At 55.1% G+C, this 14,967-nt stretch overlaps 4 protein-coding genes and 1 non-coding gene across 5 annotated transcripts; 2 read left to right on the top strand and 3 right to left on the bottom strand.

The window, feature by feature from the left end:
* Positions 1 to 483: 483 nt before the first annotated feature.
* B0T15DRAFT_484938 (Cdc37 N terminal kinase binding-domain-containing protein) lies at positions 484 to 2,056 on the top strand (the record flags this gene model as incomplete). The annotated part of the gene is made up of 5 exons (XM_062866257.1): positions 484 to 504; positions 584 to 1,261; positions 1,334 to 1,657; positions 1,691 to 1,885; positions 1,961 to 2,056. 5 exons carry the CDS (start codon positions 484 to 486, stop codon positions 2,054 to 2,056), a joined length of 1,314 nt encoding a protein of 437 aa, XP_062721068.1.
* Positions 2,057 to 2,779: 723 nt separating this feature from the next.
* Positions 2,780 to 2,852, bottom strand: B0T15DRAFT_t115. Its single transcript has one exon. It is a non-coding gene; the product is annotated as a tRNA-Trp (tRNA).
* A 573-nt stretch (positions 2,853 to 3,425) lies between these two features.
* B0T15DRAFT_574661 (Alpha/Beta hydrolase protein) lies at positions 3,426 to 5,214 on the top strand (the record flags this gene model as incomplete). Its single annotated transcript, XM_062870965.1, has 2 exons — positions 3,426 to 5,151; positions 5,194 to 5,214. The coding sequence occupies exons 1-2, from the start codon at positions 3,589 to 3,591 to the stop codon at positions 5,212 to 5,214; spliced, it is 1,584 nt and encodes a 527-aa protein (XP_062721067.1). The 5' UTR covers positions 3,426 to 3,588.
* A 5,857-nt stretch (positions 5,215 to 11,071) lies between these two features.
* On the bottom strand, positions 11,072 to 11,995 carry B0T15DRAFT_502414 (glycosyl hydrolase family 61-domain-containing protein; the record flags this gene model as incomplete). The annotated part of the gene is made up of 1 exon (XM_062867436.1): positions 11,072 to 11,995. The coding sequence occupies exon 1, from the start codon at positions 11,960 to 11,962 to the stop codon at positions 11,072 to 11,074; it is 891 nt and encodes a 296-aa protein (XP_062721066.1). The 5' UTR covers positions 11,963 to 11,995.
* A 524-nt stretch (positions 11,996 to 12,519) lies between these two features.
* B0T15DRAFT_396011 (phosphotransferase enzyme family-domain-containing protein) lies at positions 12,520 to 13,848 on the bottom strand (the record flags this gene model as incomplete). The annotated part of the gene is made up of 1 exon (XM_062864809.1): positions 12,520 to 13,848. The coding sequence occupies one exon, from the start codon at positions 13,846 to 13,848 to the stop codon at positions 12,520 to 12,522; it is 1,329 nt and encodes a 442-aa protein (XP_062721065.1).
* Positions 13,849 to 14,967: the final 1,119 nt, after the last annotated feature.

Raw genomic sequence — 14,967 nt, 5'->3', positions numbered from 1 at the left:
CCAGAGATTCGGGGTTGTCACTATGGGCTGACCCGTGTCAAGCGTGTGACAAGTTATAACTGCCTGATGGGCGTCTTCCGGTTTAACAGCCCCGGCCGGAAGCGAGTTACCCAGTAATAATGTAACTACTAGTACCTACGGTACCTACCTAGATATTCAACCCACCTACGGAAGGTGTCCTGGGGGTGTGTGCATTGGTGCACAGGCCACTTTTGAGATTATGTTTCAAACTGCCCGCCTTACGACGGGAATATCGACTATCGACGACCCGTTAACATTAAACTGCCTGCGTCCAATAGAAGATACCCGATGAGCTTAGTCATCCCGACTGAAACCATGTAAGGAGGTAATGAGCTTCCCCCTCTTTCTTCCATTCTCGCGCTGCAATGGCAAACCAACACCCGACCTTCCACAACTTTCCATCCAGCAACCCCACCAACTGCTCTCCAGCCGCGATCTTTCAGCATCGAGTGCCTCGTCAAAATGGTGGACTATAGCAAATGGGTATGTTTTATTTTTGTTCTTCTTTAAGAAGGTCCGTGTTGGAAGATGGCTGGTTTAAACTGAAGATGAAACTTGCTAGGACGCCTTGGAGCTTAGCGACGACTCCGATATCGAGGTCCACCCAAATGTCGATAAACGGTCATTCATTCGAGCAAAGCAGAACCAGATACACATGGAGCGGGAGCAACGGAAGCGGGAGGTTCAGGCACTCAAGCATGAGCGTATCATCAATGATGCCCTGTTGCAACGTCTCCGCTTCCTGACATCCACCCTGCAATCGCAGCATGCCGACTCTGTCGACAGCAACTTGAACCCAGCTGACATTGCATTCCAGGCTGTGATGGAATTGGCGTCCACTAATCCCACGGAAGATAGTCCCCCGCCACGACCAGAAGGCGTGTTTGACAGCGACTTGCTGCCTCTTCCGACTTACTCAAAGTTGCTTGCGACCATTCTAGATGAAGTGAACAAAACCATACAGGAGCGGCAAACGGAGAACGACCGAGGCTACGAAGCGTTTGTTCAGGAGCTTGGCGTGCATATTCAAAAGGTTCAAGACCTCCAGGCAGAACTGGCCAGGAGGCTTGAGACGCTTGAACAACAGGATTCCAAGAAGATCACTAGCGAAAGCTACCACGTTGGGTTTGACAGTTCGCACGTCAATAAGACCAAACCAGGAGGGGCATCCAAAGAGGAGACCACAGTGGAGCTGCTAAACCCGAATCATGACCTGGGCGTAGCAAAGCTTGAGAAGTCTGTCGGCACAGAAAGCTCTGGGGATGGTGAGCAGAGGGTTCGCCCATCTCTAGCGGCCACATGGTTTGCACAGATCCCGGCCTCCGACTACCGCGCTAGTCATGGTTATCTGCAGTCGCACCCAGAAATTATCCAGAAGGAGTCGAATATTGATGGGCTGTTTATCGAAGCCTATTATGCAATGCTGGATCAAAATGACGAGAAGCGGGCCTGGCAGTATACGCACCAAGCTCTACTGTTACAGTACTGTCATACACTCGGACGCGAAGGTGTTGCGCTCTTCTTCAAAGGTATGACAACGCCGGGCCACCGGGCTCGGGAGGAGTTTCAAAAGGACCTCGCTGAGAGGTTCCATAAAATCCGGTCTATGGCAAAGCGGGACTCCAAGCAAAAGGAAGTTGAGCAGGTCCAATTATACCCAGTAAGCGAGGACAGTTCGATTCGGATCAGGGTTCCACCGGCCGGAAGCCAGGACGAGAAGGAGAAAAGGGGAAGGGAGATCTTTGAGCAATTCTCCCCCAAGATAAGAGCAGCGTTGGAGAGTGGCTCCTTGGAGGAGGTCAATAAAGCTTTGGCCGAAATGGCGGTTCCGGAAGCCGAGAAAATGGTCAGTCTTCTTGATGAGGTGAGCTCTTCCTGACTCAAGATAGTACGAGTATGACACACCCGCTAATGATGTTCTAACACGGCGTGGCATAAGGCTGGCTGTCTGGATATTGAAGAGGGAATCATCGACGCTACGACGGAAGACGGAAAGTGGCATTTAGAAGAGGCGAAGGAGACTACTGCTGAGTAACACGGATGGAGGCTACTGATGACTCTAAGTAACATGGAAAGAGCTGTTGCACCTTTTCAGTAGCACTAAAATCAACGCTTGCCTGAGCCTGATGCTTTTCCAGAAAGCGTTGGAATTCCGGATCTGTTGGTTCGTCTCCGGCGCCCCTTGCCACCACGAGCCTTGCCAACGGGCACAAGCAAAATGAACGCTCTTGATAAATTCAGTGCATCCCGATGACCTTGTTATAATTGGAGTGCTGTTAACAGCCTCGATAGCCTTGTGTTCCTGGACTAGTACTAGTCTTCTAAATCCAGATCCAAATAATGCAGCAGAACGACAAGACGAGTTAATAGGGTGCCTGTTAGTATGGCAGGTCAGGGGCTTTTATCTTTGCGAGTGAATCCAATGGTGGGGAACGAGTTGGAAACACTCAAGTACTACGTGATACTTCCTAACACATAAGTTCTTATACCGCTGGTGTCTTCGGAGATCCTGATCTTGCTTTCACGGTTCCTGCCCCGCTAACAAGGGAACAGAAAGGCCGGCAGGATGCCTAAGATAGGTAGGTAGGTTCCTAGAAAATGGTCTCTTGACATCTGTGTACATACTCTGTTCTGCCGACACCAAGCCTATCGTGCAGCGCTCTCTCGCGTTCATTGAGGCCTCGTGTCCCTTCGTCCAAAGGGGTAGTGAAAAAGAATGCGGAGAAAGGTAAGCAGCAAAAGAATTTGGTTTCAAATTTGACCCCTACCCGACTTGAACGGATAACCTTTCGATCTGGAGTCGAACGCGCTACCAATTGCGCCAAGGAGTCCTGAGTGGTCAATGTTTTCTATGTCTTGGTTTATGGCGGACATCCTGATATCAAGCTATCGAATCAGTGAAATAGGACGTGACTAGAATCCCTGTGTCCCTCGTCTTATTACTTCGTGGCTAACGCGGAGTTCACTCACGTCTCTCATTTCCCCTTCTCCCATGAACGTAGAAGCAGATTGCAGGAGGGTTACGAAAGGTCCTTCCTTGTGTTTACGACAATGCATTACTCTTAGGGAGCGAATAACCCGTGGGATGTCCACTCCAGCTGACTTCTCACTGCAACCCAGGATCTGCTTGGATTCCAGCAAACACTTCACACATAGTCAGGGATAAGTCTGGAAAAACACCAGGTGCATGCAACTTGTAGCGGCATGAGATTGCTGTTAACTGTGTCTCACTGCGGAGGGCACCCTCCTTCCGTATCTGCAATGGTCTGTCCAATTGTAGAGGTGCCCGCATTTCAAGAAGTGATGGTGCAGTTTGGGCCGATGCAAGTGATGACTCGGCTTCTGGTTCTGTTACATTGGAGAGTATCTGGGGTGTAGCACTCAGCTGCTGAACCGCAGAGATCCCATGACACTGTCGCGATGAACGGAGGAGCAAGACTAAGGATGGCCACGATAGGTATATTAAGACTTGAAGATCTCTACCATCTCGGGTTCTATGTTCCCGGCCACCTGGGAAGGGACCTCACGATGATCAGTTAAGGTATACTCTAGCACTCATTCCCAGCAATGTGGTCCTCACGCATGTTTATTCTGTTATCGGCTCTCCTTCCCAACCTGGCCGACGCAGTCAATGCCAGTAACGGGGCAAAGCTTACCGTCAAGACAATTACCGGCGTCTACACTGGGCTCATCGACCCTGAGTTTCCCGATGTTCGCCAATTCCGCAGCATCCCCTATGCCGAGCCACCATCGGGGAAGCGGCGATGGCTGCCCCCTGTTCCCGTCACGCCGTCGCTCCGGCACTCGTACGCCTACCGGTTCCCACCGTCATGCCCGCAGTACATGTCCAGGAACCTGACGGTATGGAACTCCAACATCACCAACTTCTCCATCCGGCTGCACGGACAGAGCACGACAGCCGGCGCCATGGCACAGACGTCGTCCGAGGACTGCCTGTACCTGGCCATCTGGGCGCCCCTGAACGCCACGGCCGACTCCAACCTGCCGGTCGCGCTCTTCATCCCCGGCGGATCGTTCGTCACGGGCGGCGTCGACGTGCCCTATCAGCAACCCACTCCCTGGGTGCAGCGCACGCAGCGGCACATTTTTGTCGCGGCCAACTACCGCGTCAACATCGCCGGCTTCCCCTGGGCAGCGGGGCTGGACGAGCAAAATGTCGGCCTGCTCGACCAGCGGGCGGCACTCGAGTGGGTGTACGCCAACATCGGCTCCTTCGGCGGCGACCCGTCCCGCATCACGCTGTGGGGCCACTCGGCGGGCGGCGTGGCCGTCGACATGCTCGCGCACGCCTACCACGACAACCCGCTCGCGGCCGGCCTCTTCCTGCAGTCGGGCACCGCCATGGTCAACATCAGCTGGCCCGACCCGACCCACAGCAACTTCACCTTCGTCGCGCGCAATCTGGGCTGCGACTTCCCCTCAGACCCGCAGGCCGAGCTGGCGTGCATGCGCCAGGTGCCCATGTCCCTCATCCAAAACTTCATCGGCCAGTACCGCGACAACGGCACCGCCGCCAACGATCCTGACACCCCTCCCTTACCCTTGTTCAAACCCCTCCCGGACGAGCGAACAGTCTTCTTCAACTACACCCTCCGCGACCTACAGGGCCTCATCCCGAGAATCCCAGCGCTGGTATCGACCACAGCCAACGAGCAGTCCTCTCTCACCCGCTACCCGACCTCCAACGTCACCCAGGGCCCGTACCAACCAGCCGTCGACGGCGAGACGGTCTCCATCTTTGTGTGCCTCGCCAGTAACACCACCCGCTCCCGCGCCGCCGTGCAGGGGCTGGGGCTGGGGCTGGGGCTGACCACCTACCGGTACGAGTACGCGGGCAATTTCAGCAGCGTCACGCCGCTGGGCTGGATGGGCGCCTACCACGCGAGCGACGTGCCCATGGTGTTTGGGACGTTTGAGACGCTGGGGGAAAGGGAGAAGGTCACCGAGTATCAGAGAGAGGTGGCGAGGCGGATGCAGGATTATGTCCTTGCCTTTATGGAGGATCCCGAGGGTGGGTTGAGAAAAAGGGGGTGGAAGCCTTGGGGGGAGGCGGACGGGAGGAGGGAAATGATGAGGTTTGCGGGGAGGAAAGGGTTGGCGGAGGAGCTGGTGAGTGCGGATGAGGTGGATGATGCGTGTATTTTGGGGAAGGGGTATGATTCCAGCCCGTGAACGGGGGGTCGTATGGAAGAGTCAGGTCAGGCAATCAGCTGGAAGATTGTTTACGAAGGATGTCGTGGTTTGGGACGACTGAACTGATGACACTGCAGTGGTTTGCAACAACCAGCGGTTTCCAATTCGTTTGTGGCAATCCAGATGACAATACATGCGCTATGATAAGTTTCTCCTTGTTCTGTCCCGCAGGTGTAGAAGGCTTGCCAAGCAAGACCTCTGTGTTGTCACCGCAGTCATGTCTAACACACCTCAACTGATAATACTGTCGTCATACTGTTTGCTGGACATGCGGGTGGTTTAGTCAGAACCAGTGAAAATGAGCCACAATCCCATGCTTGGACATCGTTATGCCAACAACAATCGTCTTAATTCATGAGCAAACCATTCCATGCCATGAGGAGTCCTATATGGCATGAATATAAAAGCCTGGGTCCAACTCGGGATTGCATAAACGTTACGCTACTTCTTTACTCTCCCAAATTCGCGTATATATCCACGACTCCTAGTATGATACTCTACCACCACCAGCGCTAACATCGGCCGCCCGTTCTCTAGGACCAAAGTGTTGAACTTAGGGGGTCGCACAGGTTGTATTGCTTACTTGAGGAGTTTGAGACTCTGGAAACCTTGGTTCCTTATGTACATGGAGAGCCTGTTTCCCAGTCTTCTGCCCCCGTTCTTGCCGTACCGGTACCTCCGGTACCTGCCCCTAGCTTGTGGTCTCTGCCCCTGTTTTCAGCACAAAGGCTTGCTCGTCGAGTGTTGCTCTCGCGAGGAGTAGGTCGACTACATAGCCCGGATTGTACCCTCCTCACCAACTCATCTTCCTCCTCCACCGGGCTCTACTACCGCTCGCAACAACCATCCGGAAAAGCCTATCATCAGAGGCTGAGACTCTGCACAGCTTCACCACCCTGGTCACGACGCATTGTCCAGTCCACTACTCTGGGCCGGGGGTTGAACCCGTTTGTGAATTTCTACAGAAGGTCACACCCGATACGTTCTGGATCGTGTGTCGTCAAGAAGGCCTTCGACTACTCTACTCATACCACCCCGTCTCAGTTGCCGACCATACCAGTTATCCTTTCATTTTCTACTAATATATAGTTAACTTCGGAGTTTAAACGCTTGCCCTGCATCGCCGGCAACCACCGGAGTTGAAAGAGGAGGAGAAGCAACAGGCCGCCAAAGCCGACACCCAAGTAACCCAACCATCGGAGCAACTAGTAGCTACTACTGTAGACTCTTACCCAAGTTCACCACCAGACCTATCCTCCCGACCCGCCAAGAAACCGGGAAGACGACACCGCACTTAAAGAATATTACGGTGGCACAACGGTCCCCGTATTAGCTACAAGCGGATCGCACGTGTCTGGCGGACATCCTTCCTCCGGCTCCGCCGCTGAAGATTGTGGCCCCTTTGTTCAACGCCATGGCGACACAGATCTTGCTTGCCCAGTGCCATAACGGGCCTGGGCAGACTCTTTTCCTCGTCCCGAGGTTACAGTTCCATGGTTGTGCCCAGATCGCAAGCCCTGTCGCGGAGGCCCATCATTCCGAAGACCATACCAAAGGAGGGCATCGAGAAGCCAAGAAGTATCGACGACACGAACATCTCTTATTAAGTACAGGTCCCTCGACCGCAACGAGCGAGCGGGGATAGACACGGGGATGGCCTCTGTCCGGAGGGGCTGCAACCATTTGATCCTGAGTTCCTGGTCTCGGCCAGGCTAAACAGAATGAGCAACCTCCAAAAGAAAGTTTCGCACCCGCCCTCCTCGCGATGGGTCCACGATATTGGGGAGATGATTCTTACGCTATCTCCCTCAAACAGCTCGGACAACTCAAGGCAGAGCAGATGCCTCCTGAAATCTCGGGGAGTCCTTGACCTCATCTCATGCCTTGGGCAAGGGAGAGATGAGAGGTGCGGGAACTGCGCAAGACAAGCCGCCACTGTGGTCGAGTCGCGGAATATTTCTATATAAGTATAGTACAAGGTGCTTATCACTTCACCACCCCCCTCGCCACGACGTCACACGACACCACACAGATCCAGAGGCGACGTTTGGCGAGTTCAGTTCCCTGAACTTGTCGTACCCACTGGCTTTCCACCATGCCCTGATCCGGAAGGAGGTACACCGACAACAGTGCACCTACGACTAAAACTGGCAGGCGCATCACATACAGGGGATTCCCACCGGCCGGGGCAAAGGCCTTCCCTGTCCTCGTCATCGGACGTGCGCGCATACACCAGCTGGCCAACAGGCACTTCAACAACCAAGGATGCCAACATCTAAGCGGCGGCGAGCATCACAGCACCGTCGTGAAAGGAGTACCTCAAGGGACTCGTCCCCCTCCTTGGACAATAGCTTGCACGCCAAGTTCGACGCATTGGCCGCGAAGTCACAGAGAGGCCAACTCGGCCAAACCCAGGCACACGGGCCAAGGTGATTAGGTAGTGTCGGGACCGGTGGACTGGAAGACGAGAAGATGTGTCACATTTGTTGCCGACGGGGTAGGGACGATAAAGGGGGTAAGATGATATGGAGGTATGGATTAGTCGCGGGCGCGAAGGAGTTTAACGTTAGGAGCTTGGTTTGGCATTGGTGTTGGCATTAGCGTAGGGCGGTTTGTAGGAGCTGATAGGAACAGAGAAAGCCTTTTCCGAGGGACTCAGCCTAAGACCATAGTGGAGCGATAGCTGAAATCGTGGTAGGTGCCGGCCACGAGCCCAAGTCTTCACTCGCACAATGGCTTTGGGAAATAGCTACTAAGGAATGAACAAATCTCTTTTGGCGGGAGCTTCGCTGGTGATATGGTAGAGTAGATGTGCGTGATAGGTTGGCAGCTTCTGACTTGCCACGTCCATCTGGAAAGGCAAGTGATCAGGTGATGACATTGGCACTGACTAAACCGGGAGGTGGTTCGAATCAGTGACATTTTTCTAAATAGTTGACCCGTCGTACTCTTATATTTTGGCTGCCAAAAATGCACCAAAATGCAGTAAAGCAGTGATGATATCATGTCCCTTTTCCCAGCCTGTATCGTGTATCAAATCCGGAGATCATCTAGCATACTCTTCCCTGCGCCACGCTAAATGCAACAAAACAATGACAAAAGGCAACGCTTTCCTTAAGATGCAATCTTCCCCTCATCCCGAACCATTGTTAGCGCAATAGGCTCCAACAGTCTAACAGACTCCCCTTCTTCAACCTTCCCCCGACCCCGTCCCCTCCCCAATATCAACGTCTCCCCCCTCCCTTGGCACTAGTAGCCCAACGATCAACAATAAACCCCCCCAATGCGCCCCCCAGCTCCTGCACCAGCCCATTCGGCACCTTCGGCATCTTAGGTCTACCCCCTCCCTTGGCCGCCTTATTACCACCCTCCTTCTTCGGCTTATTCAACAACGGCCCCGCCGCACCCGCTAAGGCGGCCGTCGCCACCCGCGCCGCCTTCTCGCCCTTCCATGCCCCCGGCGCCCTCAGCTGGCTCACCGCCGCCATGCCGCCCGCCTGCAGCGCCGCCGCGGCTGCGTCTCGCCAGTGCGGCTTCTTGAGCGGCGCGAAGCCTTTGGGCGCCGAGCTTTTCGCTGGCGTGGATCTGCTGCGTGGCGGGGCTCGGTCGCGGTCGAGGTAGGGCCCGTAGGGGTCGAGGTCTCGAGGTCGGATACGTTCGCGCGCGCGGTCCCGATGGCGGGGAGAGGAGCGGGTAGGGGACGGGCTGCTGTATCGCCTGCGGGAGGGACGGTCGTCCCAGTCGCGCGAGCGGGCGCGGGGTCGGGGTGGTGGTGAGGGCGAGGGTGTGTAGCGTGGACGGGAGCGCGGGTTTCTGTCATTGCCGTCGTCGTATCTGGATGGTCGCGATCGATAGCGCGGCGGTGGAGATGGGGAGTAGGCGCGTGTTCGCCGTGGTGGCGATGGGGAATATGCGCGTGCTCGTCGCGCTGGAGGTGGGGAATAGGCGCGCGGCCGTGGTGGTTGTGAATGGGAATAAGTACGTGTTCGTGGTAGCGGCGCGGTTGACCGGGTGTTTAGTCGCCCGGGTCGGGGCGAGGGCGAGCGAGGAGGGGAGTATGTCGCTCGGCGCCGTGGTGGAGGGGAAGGGGACCGTCCTGCGCGACGGGGGATTGGACTGGCATCTCTCCTGCGACGCATATGGTCTTCGGAAATCGGCGGTGGGGAATGGTAGAGAGCTCTCCTTCCTGTGTTCCTTCTCAACGGCCGACCCGAATTGCCCAGCTCCCATGCCTCGGCTGGCGGTGTAGGTGCTGGCGGCGGCGGCGCGCTGCTCGCGGAAGAGAAGCCATCGTCCCAGTTCCTGATGCGGCGGAAGGGGTCTTCTTCTCGTCTAGGCAGCTGCTTCTTGCTTGGCATTGCTGAAGAATTTCAAGGGATTCTTGCCGATGTCCTTGTCAAAACAATGATTATGGCGAGCTAAGTAAGGCAGGTGAATGGCGTTAATATGGAAAGTGTATTGTCGCATGTGAATGTCTTCAGCGAGAAGCTCGACGAGAAATGACGTCAGCGCAGAAAGTGTGGCACGCTGCAGGACACGCGTAGCGTAGCGCAAGCTGCGCAGCCGATCCCCAGCCATTGGCGTGTAGCGGTCACACATCTGGTTCTGGCGGAAATGCAAGGCTTACACCGCCAGTCGTAACTAAGCTGCTTAATGAGTCGGTCGAGCGATAAGCGGAATGTTCTGGAGTGCGTTGCATCATCGTATGTGGTTGACAACTGTCAATGCCTCCCATGACCGACGACGAGAGAAACACGGTATCCTCGGCGAACATTGGATTAAGGTTGAGGCGGATTCTCGCTGGCGCGCCCTCGAGCTGCGCGATTACGACACTTGTCTCACTGTGTGACCTCGTCAAGGCTTAAAACCAGCTGATGGACAGGGTCGAGGAAGGCCCAGGGTGGCTTGCCATTGTCTTTCAATTCGTGGGCAAACCATTTCTCTTAAGCAGTGATTTGCTGCAGCGACTTCTCATAGCCACCTACTTTCTGCTTCTTGATTCCAAAGAAGCTAATTGCAGTGCACACGTATTACAAGGGATCTAGCACATGATTCAGTCAGGTGTAGCGGACCATTGGCTTGCACTGAAGCGGCCCATCTCCGACGTCAGCCGATCGGCAGGTTAGAAAGCTGTTGGACCCGACCTGCCGGCCACAACCCCACGCCCAATGCGTCATCGGGCAGCTTCAGGCTGCAGGTTCTCTAACTTGGGGTTGCACAAAAGAATGACCATCCCATTCCCTTACTTATCCGATGCTCCCGATACGGATACCCAGAATGGGAAATCATCGAGGGCCCACTACGGAGCGGAGCTCCGGAGCGGGGGAGGCCGACCCGCCTTGGGCCGAACACGTCCGTAAATGTGGGGTATCGGGCCCGAGCACCAGCCCCCGAAGGTGGCCCCTCGCCTTTGGGATCGCAAACGTAAAAAGTTCATACACCGTCCGACTTTATGCCACAAATCATGCATGTGTTTGTGTGTTACGTTGCAGGCGATGTGGGCTTATGTCTGCCCGTGGTTCTGCTCTGTTAGGTCCGGCTTACCCCGGGCGTGAGATGGGGCGGTCCTTGGCCGGGCTGGGTCGATGTTTCGGCTATGTACGTTGCGAGAGGTCATCGATTCGTGCCGCAGCAATAAGACCATGATTGAGCTCTGCTTATTTATATACATGGTACAGTAAGAGTTGGCCCATGCATGTCTAGGATGCGACCACAACCCGCTTCAAAGTCCAATTTAAAATTATACAGAATGTTACACAGAAAAGAAGTTCGTCTCAATCAATTACCATGACATGATGGAGAGGAAGACAAGTCCAGTTGCTTTTCCTCTTCCCTCTTATTCGCCTCGGCACGAGGCACCACCAGTCGGCCTGCCCCGTTGCGACTGTTGCGACGGCGACGGCCGCGACTGCTGCGACTCCTTAGACGGCGAGGGCTGCGACTGTTGCGACTCCTGCGACTGCACCGACTGATAAAGGGCCGGGCCGGGAATCGGCCATTCGTTGTCACGGCTGTCGTAGACCGAGAAGCCGAACATCTGGGAATCGCTTCTGCTGTAGAGCTCGGTCGCCGGAACCCCGGAGCCCGACAAGTCGTCGGTGCCGTCCCCCGTGACTTCGATGTTGCCGCACTGCATGTAGAACTCCGGCTCGTTGATGTGGGCCCGGTGCAGTGCGATGATCTCGTTGCGGATCACGTACTTGCCCGGCGCAATCGACTTGGGGATGGTGGCCGAGTTGATGCCGCCGTTCTCGCGCATCACGTCGGTGGCCCAGATGCCCTGCGTGTTGGCGGGTCCCGAGACCAGGCCGGACTCGGCGATCTTGGTCCACCGCAGGGATGTCTTGTCGACGTTGGCGCAGTCGCCGTTGCACGGCGCAATGTACGTGAGGATCGGTCCCCGATGCGACTCTGCCCACCCGTTGGGGTTGATGACCTTGTCGTCCGAGGTCCAGAAGAACGAGGCAGTGCCTCCGGCCGCGATCGTGCCGTAGTTGCGGGAAGGCTCCGAGTCGCGGCGGCAGACGAAGTTGGGGGAGCTAATGTCCAGCTCCGGGCCCTCATCCGGGGTGCTGAAGCTCCAGCCGATGGCGTTGGGGTCGGGAGAAGGGTTCCAGCGGCTGAAGCCCTCGTAGTCGACACCGTCTAGGGTGAAGGTATTGATATAACCGTGAGCAGCTACCTGAGTTGCGAGAAGCGCCGCCGCGAGAGAAAGTTGGCGAGCCATGGTGGACGAGACTGGTCGAAGATGCAAAGAAGGAAGTGCAGACAGACAGAATCCACCAGGGAGTTTGTGATGTGAAGTGGATGTTGAGATGAGTTGAGAATTGAAGATTGAGATCCGGCTGATTCTTCTACTTATACATCTCTCGAATAGAACTCTCAAGTCTCAACTCACCCAACGTTACGGACTATGTACATACGGATCTCAGTCCGGAGTAGATTTAGACAGCCTTGCTTGGCGACGACGTGTTAGGGGCCTTCGTCGGAACTTTCCAAGGCAGCAAACTATCGAACTCACACGATGGGCCCGCAGGATGCGGCGATGTAATGGCATCTATGGTCTTCTGGCGCTTATGGTGACCGAGACGCAGGGGCTGTGGAGCCACCAACGGCTTGGCTTTGTTTGACGTTCGATTATGGTTGAATAACAGGGGCCGAAAAGATGCCGACTTGAGAATCCAACCCCTGTAATTTACACATGCCAGCAGACAAGCATTCCAGGGCTGCAAACTTCATCACTTCCTGATTTTTCATGGGCTAGTGTTGTAGGGCGTCTCAAGGCTATGGAATTGTTCTAGCTTCATCGGCGGGTCGAGCTAAAACATCGCTCAGGCGGGGAAATTCTCCGCCCTCTATGACAAGATCAACCCATTTCTCAACGCGCTTCACCTGCCAGCCGTCGCTGAGCCGATGCAAAGCTTCGTAGAGATCCGACTTTAAGGAGCTGTACGTGACCTCCTCCTCCCACCGCGGCCAAAGTTCCCTCATCTTGGCGGCGTAGACCTTGCGCAACTGGGTCATGTCGTATTCCATCAGATGGATCCAATAGAGCCCGGTTTTCCCTTCATTGTCCAACTCGTCATCTTGATCGTACTCGTTCGCCTCCCCATAACGGTCTCTTTGCGGTTCCTCTTCCCGACTGGGCCCGCGCAAGAACTTGGGCATCTCGGCGGCGACCCAGAGGGGTTCGCATGAGACGCCTTCCCAGTCAATGATGGCCGTGATCTTGGCGTCTTTCTCGCCGATGAGGATGTTGGCGAGTGAGAGGTCGTCGTGCCAGAGAACAGTGCGTTCGAGCGGATTATTCTGTAGCTGGGGGAAGATCTTGGGCAGAAGGGCGGCCAACTTCTCGGCACCCCGCAGGATTGCCTTGGCGTCGGCTCGATCCTCCTCGTCTTCTGCCGTTTCTAGAATTCTACTTTGCTCCTCTCGGACAATGCCGAGCTGGGTGCCCAGCCAGTCGTGGCTCGATCTGAAAGGCCCCCGAGGGACGTCGTAATTGAAACGGTCTCCCCCGAAGAAAAAGCGGGACACCAGTCGGCCCGGCTTCGGGTTGCCGGGGCCGAGTTGAGAAGTCCCATCGCCGAAGCGGAGTGTGCCTATCGACTGGAAATTGGCGTCCTCAATGCCATGGCGGAACAGTTGGCTCTGAAACTCTGCAACCTGCTCGACGACCTGGGTTTTCTCGGCCATCGACAGCTTGCGCCACCGCTTGTACGCCGACACGCCAGGCATCAACTCCATGAGAATCCACTCGAAGCCGATTTCATTGTCTCGGCAGTCGTCGAATGCGATGACCTTGGGGACGGGCACGGTGGTCATCTCGCGAATCCAGTGTAACGTTGCGCACTCGCCGTGCGTTTTGTGTCGTGGATCGACGGGCAGCGAAACCCGCAACAACGACTTGCCCCGCCGGCTTTCGACCAGGTAAAGCTTGTTGAAGGCACCTTCGGCATAGAATGCGACGTGACAGTGATCCCCAGCGGCGAGCTCTAGGACTCTCCGGCACAGTTCTGCGATGGCCTCAAGCCGAGGCTCCCGCGCCCAACGGGGGACAAGGTCCCAACCACTATCATCCCACTCAAGTCCCTCACGGTGCTGATCGTTCATTTGGAGGCTTGCATGAACTTTAGTTGTGGTTCTGTGGATTTGGTCTGTTGAGTAAACAAAGTTGAGTGGGCGTTAAAGTGAAAACTCAAAACTTCACTTGTTTTGCACCGCAGCGGCACAGTCACAATGCATAAATGCAAATGGTAACACGCTATTTGAACGTCATGTGACTGTAGGTTGTTTGTGCCATGTGGCTGCAAAATCTCAGGATGCCTCCGCTCGACCATTCTCTCCCGAGGAAAATGGCGATGCTCGAAGACCAAGACTCAAAGCCGGAGAGCCAGCTTTGCTATGGAAGCGCCGTGGAAGCACAGCTGAGGTAATATTATCCTGCCACTAGCGACAGAATGGTCGAATTCGCGAGCACACTGCCTTTGGGGCCAAAGGGATTCCTTCCCCGCGTCAATTGCCGTGCATCCCCTAGACCCGCCATCGCCGCTACCCTAGTGTATAAGGGTTAACCCCAGGTTTTTTCGCAAAGGATTCCAGGTTTCTGGGATTCAACCAACCGTTTTCTCGCACGCCTGATTGTGGGGAAAGCAAGAAGGAACTCCGCCAAAGCGACGTTGGTAGTTACGGAAGTCTGACCTTACTCGTGTTCTAAACCTAAAACTTCGTTCGAGCCGAGCCGAGCCGAAAATGCCCCTAGAGCCACCCCTACTGAAATGATAGAAGTATTTAAACGCCTGACCTACATGTAGTAGGGTATTTGTACCTATCTCCAATCCTGGTCAATCAATACTACTTCAGATTATCGATAACAATCCCGCCATTCTCCCCCGGCATATAGTGACTATAATTACTGGGGGGATACTGTGACGGCGCAACTGGCATCCGGAAGCGGCCTTGATCACCTCGCCCACCCTTAAAGGTATATAACAAACAGCCAACCTGATACGAGCCACCGATACCACCGTTATTGCCTATAGATAAGAAGCGTCAGTGGCGTATCTTTATTCGAATCTCGAAGAATATATAGCAGAAACAAATGAAATAGGAAAGAGGAAAGCCTAACTTACACTTGGTATAATCCTCCCTTACAAGCAAGTAAGCCGTGATCAGGCTCTGCGATATACCCAGCGGGAAACGGAAGCTCTGCCTCTCGACCGTCGTGACATA

The sequence above is a fragment of the Chaetomium strumarium genome (genome assembly GCF_033439665.1).
Source record: "Chaetomium strumarium strain CBS 333.67 chromosome Unknown B0T15scaffold_4, whole genome shotgun sequence".
Lineage (NCBI taxonomy): Eukaryota > Fungi > Ascomycota > Sordariomycetes > Sordariales > Chaetomiaceae > Chaetomium > Chaetomium strumarium.
Note: the sequence above shows the minus strand (reverse complement) of the source record. Positions and strands in the feature narration are given on the sequence as shown.